This window comes from Plodia interpunctella, chromosome 9, assembly GCF_027563975.2.
Source record: "Plodia interpunctella isolate USDA-ARS_2022_Savannah chromosome 9, ilPloInte3.2, whole genome shotgun sequence".
Taxonomy (NCBI): Eukaryota; Metazoa; Arthropoda; class Insecta; order Lepidoptera; family Pyralidae; genus Plodia; species Plodia interpunctella.
In genome coordinates, this window is record NC_071302.1 from 2137677 (window position 1) to 2161166 (window position 23490).

At 41.8% G+C, this 23490-nt stretch overlaps 1 protein-coding gene across 14 annotated transcripts in view; it reads right to left on the reverse strand.

Annotated features, from left to right (window-relative positions):
- Window positions 1-23490, reverse strand: part of LOC128672215 (ankyrin repeat domain-containing protein 17-like) — a 46894-nt gene that overhangs the window by 13295 nt on the left and 10109 nt on the right. For 4 of the 14 annotated variants that reach the window (XM_053749199.2, XM_053749201.2, XM_053749207.2 and 1 more), the window contains 31 exons: window positions 23244-23409; window positions 21655-21913; window positions 20751-20972; window positions 19940-20197; window positions 19283-19436; window positions 18410-18620; window positions 17710-17923; window positions 16893-17118; window positions 15738-15983; window positions 15242-15436; window positions 14488-14645; window positions 13694-13804; window positions 12321-12402; window positions 11848-11907; window positions 11226-11317; window positions 10481-10609; window positions 9614-9700; window positions 8817-8954; window positions 8300-8464; window positions 7827-7963; window positions 7065-7266; window positions 6091-6312; window positions 5562-5834; window positions 5117-5285; window positions 4416-4653; window positions 4107-4239; window positions 3837-3937; window positions 3290-3506; window positions 2830-2976; window positions 2414-2539; window positions 1886-2022 (listed from right to left, as the gene is read on the reverse strand). In XM_053749199.2, the coding sequence (XP_053605174.1) occupies window positions 1886-2022; window positions 2414-2539; window positions 2830-2976; window positions 3290-3506; window positions 3837-3937; window positions 4107-4239; window positions 4416-4653; window positions 5117-5285; window positions 5562-5834; window positions 6091-6312; window positions 7065-7266; window positions 7827-7963; window positions 8300-8464; window positions 8817-8954; window positions 9614-9700; window positions 10481-10609; window positions 11226-11317; window positions 11848-11907; window positions 12321-12402; window positions 13694-13804; window positions 14488-14645; window positions 15242-15436; window positions 15738-15983; window positions 16893-17118; window positions 17710-17923; window positions 18410-18620; window positions 19283-19436; window positions 19940-20197; window positions 20751-20972; window positions 21655-21913; window positions 23244-23409 (5275 nt within the window). Of the gene's footprint in view, window positions 1-1885; window positions 2023-2413; window positions 2540-2829; window positions 2977-3289; window positions 3507-3836; window positions 3938-4106; window positions 4240-4415; window positions 4654-5116; window positions 5286-5561; window positions 5835-6090; window positions 6313-7064; window positions 7267-7826; window positions 7964-8299; window positions 8465-8816; window positions 8955-9613; window positions 9713-10480; window positions 10610-11225; window positions 11318-11847; window positions 11908-12320; window positions 12403-13693; window positions 13805-14487; window positions 14646-15241; window positions 15437-15737; window positions 15984-16892; window positions 17119-17709; window positions 17924-18409; window positions 18621-19282; window positions 19437-19939; window positions 20198-20750; window positions 20973-21654; window positions 21914-23243; window positions 23410-23490 lie in introns of all 14 variants that reach the window. The other 10 variants (XM_053749200.2, XM_053749203.2, XM_053749202.2 and 7 more) reach the window with 10 other exon arrangements.

Genomic DNA, 23490 nt, shown 5'->3' on the forward strand with positions numbered 1-23490 from the left:
CCCAATATTGCTGTAATTTTATAAATTAAATTGAACTGGTAAGTTATTTCAGTAATCAGTTACAAAAGAAACGAACACAGAATACTTAAAAGTTTGGAAAATTATTTTTCAAAAGTAATGTAAAGTCTCAGTAAATAACTATAGACAACATGCTCTAAGTGTGAAGCACCATTTATACTAATAGAAGCATCAACGAGAATGTACCTACATCCTACAGGTTGCGACATACATTTTGTGTATTTACCTACATCTCTTTAGGTACTGCGACATAAAGATTGGATAAAACAGCTTGAAGAGTTGGGCAGACGTTTGTATAGACGCAGGACGGAATAGTGCTGTCGTGGGCGGGGTATACATTTAATATGACCGTTTGTCAAGGCAATTGTAGACATTGCCATACTTTCGTTTCTCAAATACAAGAGAAACGCTTCTTAGAAATGCGAGAACGGGACAGAGCGCTAATAACTTTGTGCCTACTCAAACATAGCTCCCATATATATATATATAACTACCCTATGTGATCTATCAGGGAAGACGGAGCCAAAGTCGATAAATAATATTTAGGTGAACATCCGAGGCATTGAAATCTGAATCAAACAACGCAACCTGTAGCATGTACAAATTAACTCTAAACTTGGCGACCATGAAGTCACGTCTACATTCCGGTACGGTGTGCAAAACAAGCAACGAAAATATCACAAGTATCGGCAACGAAACTGCTAACCGTACTGAGGGGGTTAGTGCGTCACAATGGCGCAATGTGAACCAATCACATTGTGACAACCATACTGCAATGTGATTGGTTCGCTGCGTCTCAATTCGAATCGATTCGATGGTGAGAAATGACATGCTAACCCGCACTTCACCCACTGAACTGAACAATGGCACCTCACATCGACCAGGTCCAGAGTTAATTTGGCTGTCTTATAGCCATCAAGCAAAAACACAGACGGACGTTTTATTGCCATTTTTCTAGCATAAGTTGTGTGATACGCGGGGCTGAAGCAGACGCTAGCTTAGTAGCTTTGTTAACGGATTAACAGAAAACGAAAGTTACGATTCATTGTAACTGTGTACAATAATATGTGACGTTCCAAGAGTATTATCTTATTTTGCATGTAATACCATTGTTTTTGAAGAGCGGGACTCACCACACCAGCCGCAGGTTTTTGTAAACTTAAATGGTGTGACCTTGCTACTTGAACTTGAATTGAAGAGTAAGGGTATTGGCGGTACTTATATTTTTGATTTAAATAGATCAGATTACAGAAATATGCGTAACTAAAAATCGATCACAAAGTCTTACTGTTCTTTATTTAATATAAATAAATATATTAGGACTAATCACACATATTGAGCTAGCCCCAAAGTAAGTTCGAGATTTGTGTTATGGGATACTAACTCAAACGATAGTATATTTTATAACAATACATATATATACGCGGGCCAATTAGAAAAATATCATTTTCCATCATGACCCAACCGGGGATCGAACCCGGGACCTCTCGGTTCAGAGGCAAGCACTATACCACTGCGCCACCGAGGTCGTCATATTATTGTATCCGCAAACTGGTTACGTTCACTTATTTCTTAGACAAACACATATTCCTTCTTGTAATTTTCCAAAAGGGTGCCTAGAAGAAATAAGACTTTTGGGTATAAAGTAATTTAATTATCAAGTTTCAAACTGTATGTATATTTTGCAATACGTGTATCTTCTTTGCGTGTCGACGCTCTTCAATGACATACGAAATAGATTCTCGCGGAAAAGTTGTGTTTTTGTGCTACGGTCACATGTAATATAGGGCATTAATATTGTATTAGGCAACTTTACCCGTGAAACGTCCCATATATATTTAGGTTGGTTGTAGCAAGCAGTACTCACTTGTCATGTTTCTTGTCGCCGCGGCGGTCGGCGGCGAGGCCCGCGGCGGGCGGCGAGGCGGGGGCCACGTTCTCCTTCTCTTGTTTCTTGTCCGGCTTGCTTTCCTTTTCCGGTTTAGTCTCCGCTTTTTGTTTATTCTGCAAATATATATGAAATTTTAAGTTGGTTTAGGTTACAAAATATATAAATAATGCAGTGTGTTTATTTCTCGCGTTACTCTTTAGAGAGAAGTTTCCAAAAAAATAACGTAAGTAAATAACAACGAAATAAATAACAAATTAAAAACTATACCATAAAAACATTTTAATAAAATAAAAACAAAGGTACACCTTGTACTTAGTTTACGAATTTGAAGTAATATAATTTTATAATGTTATGTTGTGTACATAAAATAAACCATACTATATGCGGAAGTCTCTGTCCGCCACGCATTCCCTATACCGCTAGGTCGATTTTAATGACAATAATGTTAAATCTATAGTTAAATAAAACAAATAAAATAAAAATAGCTATAAATAATGAATTTACCTTATCTGGTTGTTTCTTGGCAGGTTGCGCGGGCGCGGGGGGCGGTGTCTTCTCTTCTTTCTTTTTCTTCTTATTCTTAACACTTGGGGCGGGGGGCGCTTTCACGTCGGAGGAGGAACAGGAGCCCTGGGATACAAATCATACTCATTCTTAATTGGCTATTAGGTATCTAAATAAGGAAGATTCTTAAGAAATCACAGCCGGATTTTACAACTGGCCGCCTGTTTGACCTCAACCCTTCTTGGGAATGGCATCCATGGGAGAATATGAAGTCATCCCTTTGTTAGGGACCACACAGCGTGTGGCGCTGGTAGCTGTCAGTTAGCCACTTGTGAAACAACATTTTTAACGCTATCTGTGTCACATTTAGGTTATCTGATACTTTATCAGCAAGCGGTGATTGTTATGACTGTTACCTGTGAGTTGGCGTCGATGCCGGAGTCCCCTTCTTCCTTAGCCTGGGGCTCGTCGTCGGGCTCGCCAGACTCGGACTCCAGCGCTTTCTCGTTCTCGCTGTATAACGTGTTCTTGTCGTTTTCCGCCTGGAGTTTGCGTCTCTCCTCCTGAACGTGGAAGACAAATTGGGCTTTCATTAACACTTCATCTAATCCAAAGTCAGGTTTGATCTGACCCTGAAAAATTAGTTTAACCGTGAGACAAAAAATGACTGGGTTATGAAGGAACACGAAATTTGCTATCATTCAGCAAAGAATTAAGATTCCGATATCTTAAATTTTATAATGGGAGTGTATAACGATAATATTTCTCATCGTATCGATTCAAATCTACTTTGAAGTGAGAAGTAAGAATATACGATTTTTTACATAACCGACATAGTCGTGTTCTAATTGGCGCGAGGCTAGTGCAGCCACATACCTTCTTCTCCATCTTCTTCTTCTTCTTCCTCTCCCGGCGGCGGGCAGCCGCTTGCCTTCGACTCTCCTCGCGACATCTCTCAGCGTCCAGCTCCTCCAGCAATATGGTCGCGTTTTGGTTGGCCCGAGCCGCTTGCGTCTCTTTAGCAGCACGGATCACGTGAACGCACTCTTGGCATTTCTCCAGCAACTCCTTGTCGGAGATCGTGCAGATGTACCTGTGGTTTTCGAATAATGACATTTTCATTGTCAGTATCTTTTCGTTCTGGGCTGATGTTATATATTTTTTTATCTAGCCTGTAGGTGTTGTGTCCCACTGCTGGGCAAAGGCCACCCCCTTATTTCTCCACTAATCAGCCGTTCAGGTAGAAATTAAAAACAGAAATAACAAGACTGATTCGACAACGCCATCTAATACATGGGATGACACTTTTTTTATCATAGATGGCGAAGTTGTTTGCAAGACATTTTGTTACGACTCAAATAACAATAAAAGACACACACTATAGTAACAATAACAGATGCCGTATTTATAATAATAGACATACCTCGTCATTTCCTGGTCTGAGGGGAACTGCGTGACGACACCGACCATCCATTTGACCACTTTGGTGTGGCCTTTCCGGAAGGCGGCCATCAGGCATGAAACCTAGACAAAAATAGTACTTAGACGTAATAGTAAGAATTAATTGATTTTATTTCAACTTAAGAAGGTCATACATACTTACTTAACATAAACATAAGCAGACATGGAAATGGCAAAAAAGCTTACTAAAGTTATCATAATAGGAATGATTGGAATAAAATCGATACATTACTTTTCTATTGTCCTGCGAGTCGATGTCGGCCCCGGCGGCGTATAACATTTCAACGACGGCAAGATGGCCGCCGTTGGCTGCCAGCCATAGTGGGGAGTTTCCTTTCTTATTCTTCACCTCTACTGCCGCCCGTCTGAAAGGAAAGTCGACGATCAGAAATATTTCATCTTTATAAAAAAAGACTGATCCCGCGAGAAATTCGCTCGGGCAAATAGCTAGTAGTTTTATTGCAAATTATGAAGAGTAAAAATTTAATCGATATGTAAGCATGACTGATATTATATTTTCAACATTTCATTACATTCTTACCTGCTAAGCAATAGCTCCACAAACTTCGTATGTCCCTTATCGGCAGCTATAGTTAAGGCGGTGTCTCGAGAGGAGGGCACGGGGGGGGCGTTGACGTCCGCCCCCTTGTCCAGCAGCACCCTCCCCACCTCCACGTACCCCCCGCTGGCCGCCTCCATGAGGGGTGTGAGTCCGGTTTTCGCTCGGTGCTCTACATTCGCCTTGCGGTCCAGTAAGAGACTCACCACTTCATGGCGACCTACATCAATAAATAATGTTATATTTACCTTATCCTCCATCACCTATGTAGGTGATGGAGGATGGGCTTGTTGGGCCTCGATGAGTGAGGAAGAAACGGGGTAAGCGCTCAGATGAGATAGGAACATGTAACTCATCCATCAATAAGCCCACTGTGTCTTCTGCCAAATGTGTTAGTGATCAAGAAATCTGGCTCTGTCTACCTCAGGAAAGCTACTGTAAGATAGCCACTCCATATTACCACTTATTGGGAGGCTCGAATTTCATATTTCGAAAATAATAATGAGATCACAAAATTCTGGAATCGAGCAGGGAATAAAAGCACACCCCTGTTTATCCGATCGATTCGATTCGATTTTCGTATAATCTTTAGTCGTATTTTTTTAAAAAGAAAAAACCGTTTAAAAATATGTCTGTGAAGTTTCAATTTGTGAATAAATGCCACGGACTCATATAATGTTTACCTTGGAAGCAGGCGAGCGTAAGGGCAGTGTTGCGATTGGTCTCGATCTGAGCGTTGATGTCGGAGCCGCAGTCCAGCAGCAGCCGCACGGCCGCCGTGTGCCCGTTCATGGCCGCCAGCATGAGGGGGGATATGCCCAGTTTGGAACCGGTGCGGGAGTTGATTTCAGCCTAAAATACATAACAATATTTTGTGAAAATTCACCCCTGCCTTGACTAGTTTTCTCGTGTCGCATAATGACTTTTACTACAGGAAGATAGAGATTAGCTAGATTTTAATCTCAAGTATTAATGAGTCCGCTATTCCGCAGAATTAAGTCTCTGTCAAAAGAAATGATACTGAATCTAGAAGATTTTTGAGGCGATGGAATTGAATATAAGATTTCGTATTTCTCTCGTCTATCGACCAGAAAAAAAAAGAGAAAATATTTTTTTGCTAATACAAACCTGATGGTGTAATAACAGCCTGATGATATTGACGTAGCCTCCGGAAGCTGCCAAGGATAAAGGCGTGTAGTCGGACACATTTCTGTGCTCCTTGTTGGCCCCGCGGCTGAGGATCAGCTCCACCACCTCGTATCTGCCGCCGCTGCAGGCGAGCGACAGCGGCGTGTCCTTGGTCCGTTCGGACTGGGCTTCGATGTCCGCGCCGTGGTTCAGAAGGATCTCCACTATCTTCTCGTGGCCCGCCGTCGCGGCCAGGATTAGAGGTGTGAAGCCCTGTTTAAATAGAACGTATCGTTATATTACCGTTGGATTATTTTTTTAATTAATGTTCAACAGTTAGGAATGTACAGTCGTCGATGGACCCATCACCTAACTTCGTCACAGGTGTATCAGTTAAACTGATCTCGGTTGTGCACAAATTCAACAGTATGAAAAGTACGTAGTTAATTTTGTGTTAAGATATGAGATAAAAAATAAATGAGTTCGGTGTCATATTGGATCGGATCGTGAGCGTCATAGGATAGAGGACCTTCTTGTCCCGATGCTCGATGTCGGCGCCGCGCGACAGCAGCAGCTCCACCAGGTCGTCGTGTCCGCCGGCGCAGGCCAGCGTGAGCGCGGTGTCGTGGTTGGAGTCGGTCTCGCCGTCCACGTCCATGGCGGAGTACGCGGCGGGCGCGGGCGCCGCGGGCGCGCCGTTGTCCGCGCCGCCGCCCGCCGCCGCGCTCGCCGTCCGCTCCGAGAACCGCACCTGCGGGTACAGGGTGCTCGTGTTCGCATCTTCAACAAGCTCACTACAACTGCCTATTATACGATCAAACTGAAAACAAGATGAACGATTCTCGCTTTGTGGATTTTTATGAAATTTTATATTTATCGGTTTGACTTTATCACAAAAACATTGTAAATGGCTGTAAGCGTTAGTCGTATTTCAACTAACCGTTTTATCCAACTGCTTTCTATGCTCAACGATCCAACTAGTTTAATCATAACTGCAAAGGTAGATGAAATGCCCAACTGGTTTGCTTCCAACGTAGCGCGCGGCGCGAGACATGGCGCGCCACGGAAACAACCGAACGTAAAACTGTAGTGTGATAGAAAACAACTGTATTTTTTTCTAACTTATTATTGTTCTCAACTGTTTTGCCTGCTCAAAGACGCTACAAATCAGATGAAAAAACATAGCCACGTTGTTATATCAAACCAGTTGGCAACGCCAACTGGTTAGTAACTAGTTGCTCGTTGAACAAAAACAGTTAAGTTTCGTTGGCTCGAAAAACTTCAACGACCCACCACTAGTAAGCGCTGTGTGTAATTTATAATAGAAAATTAATATTTTCGCTTTCCTAGTGAAAAAAGTTAACAAAGAAAGTTTTGTCCATAACATGTAAAAGATGTTTCGGAAACAATGAATATATGTTGAATATTTACAAGAAACTTTCGCTGAAGTTATCTAACCTAACCAGAACAACTTCCATGGTTATTAAGAATAGTGGCACTTACATTGCGAACCTTCTTTTTGGCGGAGGGGGTGTTGTTGTGGTGGTGTTGCGGCTCACGCTGCTCCCGCTTGTAGTGGGGCGCGGGGGCGGGCGCGGGCGCCGGGGCGGGGGCGGGGGCGGGTGTGGGTGCGGGTGCGGGGGCCGGGGCGGGGGCGGGGACACCCGGCTGCGGCAGCGGCGGCGCGCCCGCAAATGTGCCCGCTCTATGCGACGAATAAACACTCACATTTAGAACGAAAATCGAACACAGCTGGATGGTGAGAAAAAAAATACAGCACAAAAATTACATTTAATAAAGTAACCTATTTTTAAATCTTAATGTCACTGGCCTTAAAAGAAAATAATAATAATTAGTAATAAAAAGTATTAATCAATCACCAATCAAACTTGAAATTATTCTAGCCATTTTGCTTCTGTTTGAGAGAGAGAGAGAGAGAAATAGCTAAAAGACAGAACCATAACCTGTTTTGATATACCTTTTGACTATGTACATTATGTACTTTTATATATTATTAGAAAAAAACATTGTAAGAAACAATAAGGGTAAGCCGATCTGGCATGATAGGAACCAACACTGTTCAAATGAGTTTCTTTCGGCATTTCTTCTCAGCAGTGGTCGTTCAGAATTGCCAGTAGTTTGTAGCTTGTGAGAAATAACTATAAATACAAAAATTGACGAGAAAAAGTGCCTGTGAAGGTCTAATTTCTAAATAAATGATTTGAATTTGAAAAAAGGAACAATTAAAAATATTAGCGTTCAAACCTATAGTCCTCATAAGGCAGTGTGGGGGGCGGTAGAGTGAAGTGCGGTTGTAACGCGGGCTGTTCTTCTTCGAGTGCCACATCGGCCGCGCCCGGCGACGCCGCCCGCACGCGGTACTGGCAGTTGGTGCCCACCTGCTGGATTACAAATTTATATTATCTAACATTCATTGTTACTTGGTACGAGTGAGTATTCCCGTATAAATAATAATATGTTATTTAAACTATACTATGATAAACGGGCCAATCACCTGAATTGAAGAGTATATATAGCCCAGGATCACTGAAAATGGCGAAGCATGGCAACTTATGTCCTTAGGACATAAACAACAGTCTATGTTCGACCTCGTGTCATTAACCAAAATTCATCAAAATCCGCCCAGCTGTTTAGAGGTCTGTGCGACAGTGTGACCGCACGAGCATGTTAGTAACTCGTGCGACTGCAGCAGCATCTGGATCTAGTGAGGCCAGTACCTGCAGATCGTGGTGGTGGTGATGGTGGTGCTCCTGCCTGGTGAGCGCCTCCTCGGCGGCGGCCAGCAGTCGCCGCGCCTGTCTCTCCTCGCTCTCTGAACTCTGTGCGACGACCTCCGACCCGCACGACGCTGTCAGTATCTCGTGCGACTTCTGCTGCATCACCTAGATTGTTGTGTTTTTAAAACATATTCAGAGAATAAGAATTCAGGACGAGACGACTAAGAGATACAAAGCATTGTTGAACAAGTTTATTTGTTAGACAAATTATAAAACCCCCGACTTTCAATATTCATTTCGCTACAACTTTTGAATGGCTGAACAGAATTTCAACTTTCCTGAAACCTGGCAAATGAGTTCATCCGTTTGGGAGCTACGATGCCACAGACAGATACACAGCAGGACATGTTAAGGCGTCGGGGGTTAAAAATAGGGTATCGTCCCACAAATTTGTTAAAGAAAGCAATAAGACGTCTCCACTACGTTCCGTTCCCAGTTGAGGAAAATATATTAATACCTGCAGCACCAAACAGCGCAGCTCGTTGGGCGGCAATGCTACGAGAGAGGGCACCTCGCGCTGTAGATACGCCAACACCGCACTCAGCTCCCGCGCCTCCACGCCCCCCGCGTTCCCGCCCGCACTCTCCGACCACGCCTGCAACAAATCACATGCTTTGTGAGGGCCTGCACTTTACATGGACGACATAGTGATAAAAGGTAACCGTATTTCAACGAGAAAGAGACATGACAATCACAATTTTCAGTAATTTAACAGACGCAAGACTATCGCGCGAAGTGCTCGCGCCTCGCGCTCCCACCCAACCTCTAGCTGTATAGGTCTATTTGTTTAAAAACCTTGGTGGTAAGTAAGAATAAAAAGATTAACAACAAAGTGATCCTATAAGGTTTCGTGTTTTCCTTTTGAGGAACATCTAGAAGCTTGCATGTGAATGATAATATCAGTGACAAATAAAGAAAAGACAAGCTATGAATAACAGACTTGATTCACCGGTATTAAATTTTTTTTTTGGATCGTAACTTTGTCATAGTCGTAACTTTCACATACGATATTTTTCTCGTAGTACTTCTATCAGATAGCACTTGTAACGATTGAAAACTTGTCCGTGAAAGCTTAAGACCTAGTGCGCACTGCCCGGTTAGCCACACTGCGACTGTCCGGCCTCTTCTAAAATTGTATATAAACTGTGATATTTATTCGTAATGAAATGTATTACGTACAATTTCAGAGCCGGACGGATAGCCGCAGTGCGGCTAACCAGACAGTACACACAGGATCTTAGGCTAAGGACCGACCTGCGTCATGTAGGGGGCGGGTGTGGGGGGAGGCGGGTACTTCTTCTGTTGCTGCTGTGCGGCCAGCAGCTGCTGCTGCTCCAACTCCTGCAGCAGGTGCTGGGGATCAACATACGAGTGTAGAGACCATTTACACTAGCAATATGTTATAAAGCGCGCTACAGACTTGGCCTATTATCATTATAACCCCACTTCGGCTGTCTAGCCGATGGCAGGCCATAGCCAGGCACCTTGACGTTAAAGACCGCGGACACGTGGTTTCGCGCCTTACGTTCTTACTATCATCTTTCACGTTTTACACTTATAACCTTTCGCTCTTGAAGTCTATTTGGCGTTTACAAGCTGCACCCCGCGTTTCGCTTCCGTGGATATTTCAGAACAACACTAACGCTATTGACCAAAACACATTTTTTGAATTTGAATCGGTTACGCCACAGATAAGCGCGTTCAGAAAACATAACGCTTCAGCTTTATTATTTTATTGCAATAAGCAATGAAATGACAGGATTCTTATCAGCTTCCTTATATCACCCTATATGGCTGGAATTTAAAGATAAATGCGTAATAAAAGATAGGGTAAATAGGAAGGGCAACAAGGGAAGTGGGACATGTTCTAAGAGATTTTAGGTATTTCTTAAAAATAAAGTTCGCTTCGATATTAATCGAATTACCCAAATGCTACTTACATTAAACAAAACATATCTGTCAAAATCTACGATCAAGATTAACCAAAACTACTATGAATACGATCTACATATACCTAAGTCGACCGAGAGAACACCATACTGATCATAAATTAAAACAAAGTTGCCAATAACCTAGCGCTCGATCTTTTGACACGACTACTAGTGAAATTATCAAAATCACCCTCGAGGTGGCGACCACGGCATCGACACCCACTTTTCTTAGATGTTGGTCAAGTCGTTGGAGCGCTTCCATCAGCAAGAACTTGCACCCGACCTTGCTGCATTTGCGGGTCTTGCGCGCCGGCGGATTCTAATATTTATAGATATTTTTTTACAATGACAAAGATACTAGACGAGCTTGAGATGAAATGAGATAGAAAATTTTGCATACAACTCGGCAAGATAAGCGTTGTAAAACTACCCATAAGATGAGGGACAAAAGTTACTAGTGCTCTGTCACGTTTCTTTCTTCTATGAGCGAAACGAAAGGTATGACGATGTATATAGTATTATAATGTATACTTTTTCACTGTTTTTGATTCGCCCTTTATGGTTTGTGTTGTTTTTTTAAATTTACTAAGTAGTGAAATTAGCACGAAAGGTTTCATATTCCATTTTTTATGTATTTTCGTACTTCTCTTTTCATAACCAGTTAAAAGTGAAAACGAAATCTTAACATGGCTATGAAACATGATTATGAACGTGGACCGAAGGTGTTTTTCTTTTAATCAATGTTCAAACAGAATTCGGCTAAAGAAGTAACATGCCTACAGGAAATTATGTAGGAGTGGGAGGAGAATCGAAACAAAGAGAAAACCTGAATATTTCTCTATTAACAACTTGACATTTTTGTTATAAGAGTAAGGAAATAACAAGGACCACAAATTCAAGTACAGCTTATACAAAAATTATCAATGAAATCTTACCTGGTTGAGGTTGGTCGCGAGTTGGTTGACGGGGAACATCTGCTGCGGGGGCGGGTAAGGGGGTGTCGTCGGAGGATGGATGGTCGTCACTCCTGTTGATAAACATATTATATAACTACATGTTCAGTCGAATTTGGTAAAATTATAATGATAGTGGACAAAGCGCAACAAAGTTACTAAGAAGGTATAATTTTCTAATTGTACCTTATTAGTAACTCTACCAGCAGGACGCTACGAGATACATTAATATGATTCGTCACGATGATACAGGGTGTAGCAAACAAGTGAAATTAATATCTTTAACACAAATTAAGGTTATATTAGTGCATGTTAAAATTGTTACTATTAAAAGTTCATAGTTAGGACATTTATTAGGAGTAAAGTTGTGAATAAATACACATATTGTTAAAACTAGCTTTAGTAAATTGACAACACTTATTTTGTTGTCTAATCGCTCACAAAATAAGTAGTCGTCTCGACTAAAACTAGTATTTAGTCATTATTATTGGGTAGTGGAGTAGTCACACTGGGTGGTCTTCTTTGTGGGTTATTGGAGGCAAAATAATGCTTCTCTACTTATTGAGCTGTATGGCATGAACGATAAGCGCAGGCGGAAACTTGCCTTGCGCGCAGAACTGTAGGTCCAAGGCGTGGAGCGCAGACGAGGCCAGGGTCGGCGGACCTTCACACAATAATAACGCTGCTTAGACCACTACTTACTATAGTTAACCCTGCCTAGTTGGTTTTGCCTTGATTTTTAGCAATAAGGTATAAGACTAATAATTATAAAATTTTATTATATTTGTAAAATTTAAAATTTCCTATCGAATCAATAGTAACTTATAACCTTGTTAAGTTATTTAGATATTGCTCCTACAGTTGACTGAATTTTTTCTACTCCCCAATGAATAATGTAAGGTAACTCGATTTGAGTGAGTCAATCAATTTATATTGTTTGTCATTAAGATATCATAACTTCTAAATATGTTTTAGTAAACTAATGTATTGTACACTGTCACTAACATTACCACCTGAACGATCGGTCTATTTTTTTACTGTGGTTAATTAATTATTATTTATTTAAAATAAAAATACCTGAAGGGTCGGCCAATTCAAGCAAGTTGTCAGCCTCGGGCAGTGCATCACTTCTCTGGGTCGCGGCCAACGCTTCTACTCGCTGAAATATACAAACATATAGTCTCATAGACAAACATACTTGGTTACACATTCGTTACTGTACTGCTAACTACCCTGGGATCCGACGCTGAGGATAAAACCAGGTAAAGCTCAGATAAGAGACAGATTACTGCTAACTACTATAATCATAACACGACAACAACAACTTGCTAAACCTATTTTAGTTAAAATATGATTATTATTTGTCATTTTTCTTTACGTGAGTTTCCGAGACGTAAATGTTATGTTTATTTACTCCGTTTATTTTTTAATATGAGTCCTAAGATGTAAACAATAGTTCAAACCTATACATTCAAACGTAAAATATTTATTATCACGAAAGTTACTTTCTAAAAGAGTCTTTTTAATCGACATTTTTCTATAATCATAAAAAATACATGGTAAAATTGTTTACATGATAAAAAATTGAAACTTTATACGACCACGCTATATTTACCAAGCATTTGAAAATATAAGACAAAGGTTTACCAAATGTTGTCATTCTTAATCAATAAGGCGTTGTTGAAAGGAACATTTGCATCGAAACATGTTACGCATTAATACCCGACAAAGAGTGACGTATAGTCTGCCTCAAAAATAACTGTAATTCTTTTAACTATGTTGCACTAATTATTGTAGCAATGATTTGTTTTGACATGGCATTAAAATGTCATTGAGATCGATCGTATAATATACCGTTTGGTTTGGTCAGAGTAGTTAAAATATTTTGACCACAATTATATACATTCCAATACAAATGTTCTTACGAGTAAACGAACTTGAAATAATACCAATAAACAAAGCTACTCGAATGATTAGTGGACTACTGCCCTCACCACATTGATCGGTGATATTATCATTCATTAACTACCCTTACTGTGTCGACATAATAAAACACGATCGTATCGAAATTCATTTCGAAGAGCGCTTTCATCACGAATACAACATTCTACCCATGAAATTGATATTTTGTATTGATCATGTTCCACTAATAGCTGTTGCTCACAGACATACAGACTTTCGCATGTGGGCTAATTTAGATGAAATGTGGACATCGTTAATGACCCGAGGCCAAACATAAACTAACGCGGGCACAGCTACGGGCAACAGTTAGTTGTACAAAATGTATGAAGTTGAGTTATCACCTGGCATTAATTAGTTTGTTACGCGCTGTTTCATATTAAAATCGTGTTCTATTAGGACAACATCGTACAAGTTGTACTAATGTACAAAAACAATACACAATCAACGAAATACATCTAATGATTCCATGATAATCAGTGTCGACTCACATTGAAGTCATTTTCAATGTTGTATTTATTTTTATTTCTCTTTTTCTTGTTAATGTCCTTCCACGTGAACCCCGGCGGGAGAGTTAACTTAGTCATGGCTCCGTGGCATATCTACCATGGGAAGCAAGCATAGAATGAATGTGATATAATTATGGATTATGATATTGGCAATAAAACATGTTAAGTCTTTATAAGGCGGTTAGTTATGTTAAAAATACAATTTTGATTCTTAACTCTTAGACACAAGGTTCAAATTGCGATAAGATATCCTCTGCCTTATAAAGGGTTAAAATGGTATGATATTCAAGCAGGCGGTAGTAAACAAATAGAAATGTGTGGTATAAGATGATGCGTTAGGCGGGTTTGAGATCGGGTTGTGACTTCCCTCAATACGGTATAATGCAAACAGAGAATCGTTTCTTCCTAAAGAAGTCTTAGCTGACGATATATAGATAAGATATAGATAAATCAGTATGTTGATTGAGCGGTGGTGGTGATGTCCGTCTGTGTTTGGCATTGGCTGGCCGGCTTAGACACATTTCGTACACTTCTGACAATTATTATATTGATATAACTTTGTGCAAGCGAATGCGTGTGTGAGTTAGGACACCAAGGTCAAACGCAGTGCGTTCGGGAACATGATATGAGGCGGTTGCCGGCGCGACACTTAACTTTGTCAGCTGAAAACTGCACGCACTAAGGGTCTCGAAAACACAACAAATCTGTTCCAGAGTTACTTCTGTAACACTTATGAAACAAAAAAGAATTGTTTTATTGTGGTTAAGACGTGTTACCTGGTCATGTTGTATGTCAGGTGGGGGCGGCAGGTGGTGGTCGGAGTGGGCCGCGTGTTTCTTGCGGGGACACTTGTGCTTCACGCCGCTCGACGGCTGCTGCACCGCGGGGGACGGGGGGACGCCGCACAGAGGGGGGGACGCTGTTGGTACAGCCTCTGTTGATAGATTCAAATATAACAATCAAATTGAGAAACAGTGATCTTAATTTGCTTGCTTTATCGATCGGATTAGTTTCTGTTGACGTGCACGATTATTTTAAGCAAGATATCTCGAGACTCTTGTCGGCTAGGCGGCTGTGATTGCTAGGACTGAATTCACTATCATCCTCAGGAAGTTGATTCTAAAGGATAAAAGTTAAATATACAGCCCGCGCCACATTCACTGACAACAATAACGCGGCCGATCTGTTAGTGTTTGCATATATTGTCGGATTTTTTTCGTACACTCATCATAACAAAAACTAATTTGGTGTTGTGCCAAAGGGATATTACAATCTGTTAAGAAATTGAAAAAAATAAAAGAGCTGTCCTCTGTTGGCTGGCAACACTGGGGATTTTATCAACCACTCTTGACCATTATTTTTGGTACTGCAGGCAAAAAACGTATTTCATAAAAAACAGTTTATTTCACTTTCTTGAGAGTGTAAACTCAAGGACAATCATAATCAATCTCCTTTCCTCCCGGAAAATTAACGCGGGCGAAGCCGCGGGCAAAAACTAATAGATTATACATATGTTTTTATCATACTAACCGGTGTTGGGCGCCATGATATTCGGCGAATGCCTGGCCACGGCCGCCATGCCGGCGACCACTCCGAATATGAAGTCCGAGACTCCGGCGGAGTCTCCCGCGGGCGAGGGCGCGGGCGAGTGCGCGGGGGAAGGCGCGGGCGCGGGCGCGGGTGCGCCGGGCGGGGCTGCGGCGCCGGGGGGCTGTTTCTTGCGGCCTGTGGTGTTCCAATTCATTGTGAGGTTATATTATTGGTTGATAATGAGTTTAGCGGCAAACAATTGTGTTTAAACATATAGTTTGATAAAATGTAGATTTATCTCTTGTTTGATATGCGTTTATATTTAGCAGTTGCACAAGTAACTTAAATACATGATTTTTAATTTGTGTGGAACTGCAAAGATGAAAATTTAAATTCTTATTACAATGTACATTTTTTAAAGTTCGTTCTATGTTACTCAAAAACCCATTTTGTACATTTTTTTAAACCATTGCGACAATTTCCAGTGTGGACTCACCATCATACTTGTTGAAGCTCGCAGACAAGTCCAGCTTGGGTTGCGGCGGCGCGGCTGCGGGCGGCGGCGCGGGCGCGGCGGGCGCTGGGGCGGTGAGGGGGGCGGGATGCGGATGGGTGAGGGGGGCGGGGTGCGCGGGCAGCAGCGCTCGGCCGGGCTGACCGGGCGCCGCCGCGTGCGCCAGCCCCAGCGCCGCCGCCTGCGCTGAGCTCAGACCACTTGCGTCTTCCGTGCCGCCGTTGTTACCTATAGGTTATTATTACAGTATAAAAAGTAGTGAGACCAATATATAATATATAAGTAAGACCAATTTTGTAAGCCTGACGGCCGCAGCATGATGCACTATAGATTGGAATATATAAGACCTATTGTATGTATGTCTGACAAAAATGAACATTATGAATTATGATATTGAGGCATAAGCTTCTTGCACACAATGAGCTTCACTGTTCGCCCTGACTACAACATGGAGTTCTTCAAAAATACACAGTCGAGAGTTGCGAAACTTGGTCTTCGAGTTTTTGCTGTATGACGGATTCATTGGTGGAATATAAATTAAATAATGAAAGAAAGAAAAAATTGTTTAATAAGGGAGGGGGTGGACTGGAGCCTAAGCTAGTAAAATCCTCTGTTTCAAGACTCCAGGACACTCGCTCACAGTAACATTTTGTGATCATTGGATATAAGGAGATAAATTTTGGTGGAAATGGGGGACAGGGTTCGGATGTGTCGAATAATGATAAATAGGTTCCTAGCTCACGATTCATATGACAAATATTTTAATCGAAAATAACAATGGAACAATTTGTTTACGACACAAGAAAAGAGCGTATAAAAATGATTCCTAGAAAAAAGCCAAATATCTAATACTTATATTAGAATCACCTCGTCTCTACCCTGCCTGAGAGTGAAATCTAAAGAGATGCTTTGTCATCAAAAAATAAATCTAAATTATTAAATATTAGCTGCGCCCTGGGGCTTCACTCCCGTGGGAATTTCGGGATAAAATGTTCCCTATGTGTCATTCCAGGTTATATTCTACCCGTGTACCAAATTTCTTAACAATCAGTCCAGTGAATTTTACGTGAAAGAGTAACACATATCCTTAAAAACTTTCACATAAAAATTACTAGTAGGATTTTTTATGACACTAACCTCTAGGCATCATAACCGAATGAGGGTAGTCCAACAGCAGCTGAACGACCGCCGTGTGACCGCCTTTAGCTGCTTCGATGAGGGTGGTGGAGTTGTCCTTCAGTTTCCTGAAGGGGTCGGCGTCGCAGGCGAGGAGGAATTTAACCACATCGACGTGGCCGCCCGCACAGGCCAGGGACAAGGGCGTGTGGTCGCCGTTAGCCGTCATACGGTTTACGTCGGCGCCCTGGAAGATGAAAAGAAATACATAAAATACTTATATTAATTATGTTTTTTCCTGCCAGTTGACTGGAAAAGATCCCTCCATGGGATAAGTCCGTCGTTGCTAGTTTCTTATATTCCATATGTTTGCTTAATAATAGAGCAATAAAGTCTTTTTAAACAGACAAACTTATCAGATTATGTCGAGTATTTCTTATCAAGTATTAAGTATTCGATGTCTTTAGGCGACTTGAATAAAATTAAGCGGCCCGTCCGAACCGCTAGTATGAAATAAATGCAAAAAAAAGTATTTTTTTAATTGTATTGTATCATACCTGGATGGATTGATATATAAATATGGATTAAAGAATAAAGGTGCTTAATTTTTCTTTTCTTTGCTGTTCTGACAGCGAAGAAAAATTTATTAAATTACTTATATTTATATAGATTTAAAAGTCAATGCAGAGGTTTAATCCTTTTAGTATATATGTATATGCTATAATTTATAGTTTCATTGAGTGAGTAACCCGTAACACAAGTCTCGAACTTACTTCGGGGACAACTAAAGTTTGTTTTATTGTGGTTTCACTGTATAAGTATAATAATATTGATGAACCTTCCCCCTGAGGAACTGCACGGTGCAGACGTGTCCGGCGCGGGCAGCCTTCATGAGCGGCGTGCGGCCGCCCTCGCTCTCGTGCTCCAGCCGCGCGCCGGCGCGCAGCAGCAGCTCGGCCACGTCGGTGTGGCCGTTCTCGCACGCGTACGTCAGCGCCGTGTCGCCCGTCTGCGTCTGCGCGTGCACGTCCGCGCCCGCGCTCAGCAGGTAACTACGCACAACAAACACGTGTTCAAGCTTGACGAGCTGCTGGCCTTCGATATGCGAAACGTAATAAACGAAATAGCGAGTGATATAAATAGTTGCAAATCGAAAGGGAAAGCTTTTACCCAGCAGACAATAAAAGATAAGCAAATAGATTGTAAAATTGATACGAATTATGTTGAAACTATCCGAAACTGTAAAATCATCAATGTCAACAATAAGTTCGAAACCAAACTAAGCTTCGAAAACGTGCCTGGGATAGAGTAGACATGGAAGACCAAGTTTAAACAATGAAGGCGTATAAAATCCTAATCCTAACTTATACTTATAAATGCGAAATTAAATTTGTCTGTTACCTCTTCATGCTCTATCTATTCAACCAATTTTCATGTAGTTTATAGTACGGAGTAGGACACAGGGTCACAAAAAATTAACTGTACACTCGGAAAAATAAGGCGGGTCGCGGGCAACAGCTACAGCTTCAATAACTCACCGCACAAGCTCCAAATGTCCCTCTTGCGAGGCCTCCATGAGAGGCGTGGAGGCGCCCAGTTCGACGTCGGCGCCGGCCTTGATGAGGAAGGCGGCCACTTCGAGGAAGCCGCCGCAGCAGGCCAGCGTCAAAGCGGTCTCCTGCGTCTCGTCGGTCTGGGCGTTGATCGACGCACCTTGACCGAGGAGTAACGCTACCATTTCTTCGTGGCCTGCGGGAAAATATCATGTCAAATTCAAACCATATATTCAGAAATTAGACCTTCGTCTTCGTCAGAAGGTCGTCGTCTCGTCAATTTTTATATTTATAGATATTTCTTACAAGCTACAAACTACTGGCATTTCGGAACGACCACTGCTGAGAAGAAATGCCGAAAGAAAGTAATTTGAACAGTGTTAGTCCCTATCATGTCAGAAGGGCTTACCATTATTGTTTCTTACAATGTTTTTTTCTAATAATATATAAAAGTACATAGTCAAAAGGTATATAAAACAGGTTATGATTGTGATCCGAGTGCTGATTATAATATATATACACATGTTTAGAGTTATTACACCAATATCTATTAAGTAACTGCATTTTATCCTAATGTTCAAAATTACCTGCTTAACCGATCTTCTTGAAATTTTGCATACACGTCGTTTGAAGTATGGAAAGAGATATGCACTTTTCATAACGGAAAAATAACTGTTACCGTGCAAAATTTATGCGGGCGTAGCCGCGGGCAAGAGACAGTAATAAATAAACGGACAGTATAAGAATATAGGCCATGACCTTTCTTGAATGACAAAATTAGTTTAATTTTCAAAATTCCAATGTCCGGCATGTTTGGACAACTGTATATGCTACACTGTGGTCAACAAGGTCACTGACCTTCTCTGGCGGCCTCCATGAGCGGCGTGTAGCCCTCATCGTTGACCTCCTCGATGTTGGCGCCCCTCTCCAGCAGCAGCATGGCCAGCTCCACGTGTCCCCCGCACGCGGCTAGCGTCAGGGGGGACTCGAAACTGTCCGTCGGCATGTTCACCTGGAAATTTTGTTAATTATTTAATTATGTAAGCTATGTTACAATTTACGTGATAAAAATGATTGCAACTTATTTCAAAAGAAATCTCATTCAGTACTCCCGTGTGTATGGTGTTTATTGTTAATGTTTCCTTTGGTCAATAATACCAAACACACTTAGAAACCCGTCGCAAAGAACTCAAGATTCAAACTCTATAGTGACGCCTACTCAGCTCTCACCACTGTCTCATTTTATTCCATAGATAGATAGATATACCTACAAAAAAAAGTTGCTCGTTTGCTATCCCATAACAGCAACCGGACGTCAGTTTTTTGGGAGCGTCGCGCAAAACGCCGTCCGCAACATGTTTTAAACGTCACGTTTTGACACAAGATGGCGCCAAGGTATTGATTTCACACGGGCGCTAAATGGACTAGTAGTAAAACTGAATGATAGAGTCGTGACGAAGTCTTGTCACGGAACCGAGTCAAGGCATTTCTATGGACCTGAAGGATATGCAATACCTGCGCTCCAGAGTCCAGCAGCAGCCTGGCCACCTCCACGTGTCCGTCCATGCTGGCCTCCATGAGCGCTGTGTGCATCTCGTCAGTTTTGTGTTCGCGGTCGGCGCCGGCAGCCAGCAGGAAGCGCACCATGTCGAGGTGCCCCTTGTAGCAGGCGAGCGTGAGTGCGGACTCCTTGAACTCGTTGGAGTGGGTGTTGATGCCGGCGCCGTGCTCGAGGAGGATCTTCGCGACGCCCACGTGGCCGGCCGACGCCGCCTGGTGACGCAATTAATCGACACGTCACAATCATATAATTTACAAAAATAAAAAAAACGCGAATTATTGACGCTTGTGATTTTACTTTTAACAGAATAAATACCTAGTGGTCTTTTAGTGTGCTTAGAATGGTAATAGCTCATAGCATTAGTCACAAATGTAAGAAAGATGTTTGGTTTTATAGCCGCGGAAAAAACTTGGGAAACGCAGACATTGCGACGTGAGGAAAACAACACCGCGATGTGATTGGTTGGCTGCATTTCACTGCAAGCTACATGGCATGCAAAAGAGGCCAGACCCTAAACCTCAGCTTCCCATAAGGCTAGATTGAAGTTAAACGTTCTTAATTAATATTACAAATGCGAAAGTTTTGAAGATAATATTCTCATGTCATATCTGTTTCATTTTCATGAAATTTTGCATACATGTAGTTTGAAATATGGAGAAGGTTAAAGGGTACTTTCATATCGAAAAAATAATGATACAGTGGGAAATACAGACGGGTGGGGAAACCGCGGGCAAAAACTAGTTATATAAGAAAAGCGGCATGTACCTCCATGAGCGGCGTGTGTCCGTTCTCGTTGTGGTCCTCGACCTTGGCGCCGTTCTCGAGCAGCGCGCGCACGCAGTCCTCGTGTCCGCCCGCGCACGCGTACATGAGCGGCGTGTTGCCGGACCCCGACACGGCGTTCACGTCCGCGCCGTGCGCCAGCAGCAGCCGCACGATGTCCACGTGCCCGGCGGACGCTGCCTCCATCAGCGGCGTGCAGTCGCCCTAATCACCCAACATAATATAAAACAAACTTCTCTGCCGCGTCTGTCTATCTGTCTGTGGCAAACACAAAAACCACTCACGGATTTTCGTGCGGTTTTCACCGGTGTTATTCCTGAGGAACGTTTAAGTGTTTTTATCTGAGTCGGGACAGGCCGATATTAATGTATATAAGATCTCGATATAGAGGAAGAATGGTGCTGGGCGAATTAATCTTAGATGAATGAAGTTCATATTCTCTCAAACCATCACTAGGTAAGTGGAAGAGATTCATTGAAGGGATATGTCCGTCATGGTGTATTTATCTCATTATTGTGTACTTTTAGCATATGATCTTTGTACGATAAAGATGTAGCAAAGAAACAAAAATTATTAAAGGCTATTTTGTAGGGGGTGAGCGAGCAGTCGCCCTGTACATACATACTATAATAGATAAACTAAAAAATTTTACTCGGTCAACTCAGATATTTCATTATTTAAATAACTTGGTGCAGCTAACACATTAGGTGACAATGAGACAATAGCTCTTTTACTATCCTTTAGCTTTAGCTCCTTATAATTTTGATTGTAGCTTTAACTAAGGATGTGTGAACCACATGTTATATTTCGTTTCATCGAACAAGAATTCATCAAACCTTGACTCCATACAACATTGAACAATGCGCTTATCATTTAACCTACACACCTTGATACCACGGTCCTCAACGCTCGCATGCATGGCCAGCAACACCTGGGCAAGCTCGTAGTAACCAGCGGAACAGGCCAGTGATAACAGCGACTCGCCCTCCTCTGTGGTCTCATGAACAGATCTGCCTTCGGTGAGGAGTTTCCGAACGGTCCCGACGTCGCCGTCCGAACACGCTTCGGCCAATGACGGCGCGCCTTCGGCCACCGACGACGCCACTGTTGGCGTCGTCCCGGTCGCCGTTGAGCCGCATTGTGTTCTAAATACAAATTTAAATTTTAGAATAGTCATAGATAGAGACGAATTTAAAATATATAGACGATAATAGGTCAGATAAGATCAAAGCTTCACGAATCACGGTCTACCGCGTCTCGATCGACTATCAGGGAGTTGCCTCAACCGTGATAATCGAGAGACTTTCGGTATGTACGATTCAATCTCGGATTTTCATCATGTTAAACATTATTATGATTAACCAAACATGCGACATATGTAGATAAATAATTATTAGGTTTTGGCTAGATAGAACACAGTCCATTTATACATTACTTTCTTTGGGAACCATGTCGATCTTTTAGAGCGAAAGGAGAGAATATTCAAATATTTATTAAAACAATTGTCTATCGCATCGTTTCAGTAGTTTTCAAAGGTAACGAAGGAACATACTTTCCTATTCTATAATACCATAGTATAGTTTATGTAAACTGATAAAACAATAAGTAGGTACGTTAAACATAATGCGGAATGCATTCACATACGTAAGTAAGAACAGTGAATTTATAGACCAGATCGTGCGTCATAAAAACATTGTAATTCACCGATTCTTATGTTTAACGGTAGCGCAGGCGGAAACAATATGTTATGTTCAATGTATATTTTAACTGTAACAGTAAAAAAATATATCCAAAATAGGTCACCATTTTCTCTCAGTGATGAAAATGAGTTTGATTTTTAAGAAACTTGTTGTGTATCTAATAGATTATTAGAAAGCGACATAGTTACAGTGTATAAAGATCCCATACAATGATCATCCAGAGTATGCCAACCAAAATAAATTCTTTTGGTCGGCATAGTCTGACTTGATTGTGTATCATAGACTCAAAAGAGGTCTTTTACAGCCCAGGAATAGAGAAAGACCTAAGAAGAAATAGATAGAGTGTGTAGTGTGCAGGAAAGGAGTATCAATGGATATGGCGAATGACAGAACGAAATGGAAGGAACTTATCGTGCCAACCCCACATAAGTGGGATAAGGTCAAGAAGAAGAAGAATCTTTTACAGCCCATTACATCCACTGCAGAATAAAGGCCTCCTCTAATGCAGTCCAGTCATTTTTTTGGCCTTTCTTTTCCAAATCGGACCCGCAACCTTGGCGATGTCATCACCATTCCTCGGTTTCTGTGTCTCAGTCGATCGAAGTCACAATGTCTTGGTTTGTGTGTCATATTCATTTATTTCAAAAACAATACGATACTGTGTGGAAAATGTTATTTATTACAACTGCCATTACGGGTTTACACATAATGCGATAGTGCAGACTTCTACCTAATTAAAACTTAAATACAGATCACTAAATATAACGGTACTCACGGTTTATCCTGATGCTGGTGCCTGTGGTGCGCCGGCGGCTGTTCGCTGCGCATGCGCGTGAGCGCTGCGGCCGCTTCGTCCAACGCGTTGGACACCGACGAGGTAAGGCGCCGAAGCACCTCCGGATCGGCTAGGTGTTTGCCCTCGCCCGAGAGCTTGCCGATACCTGGAGACAAGAGAGTTATGTTTATTTATCATTTGCTTGCAAATAACTATGTTGATAATTAAAAAAAGCCACTGAGGTTTG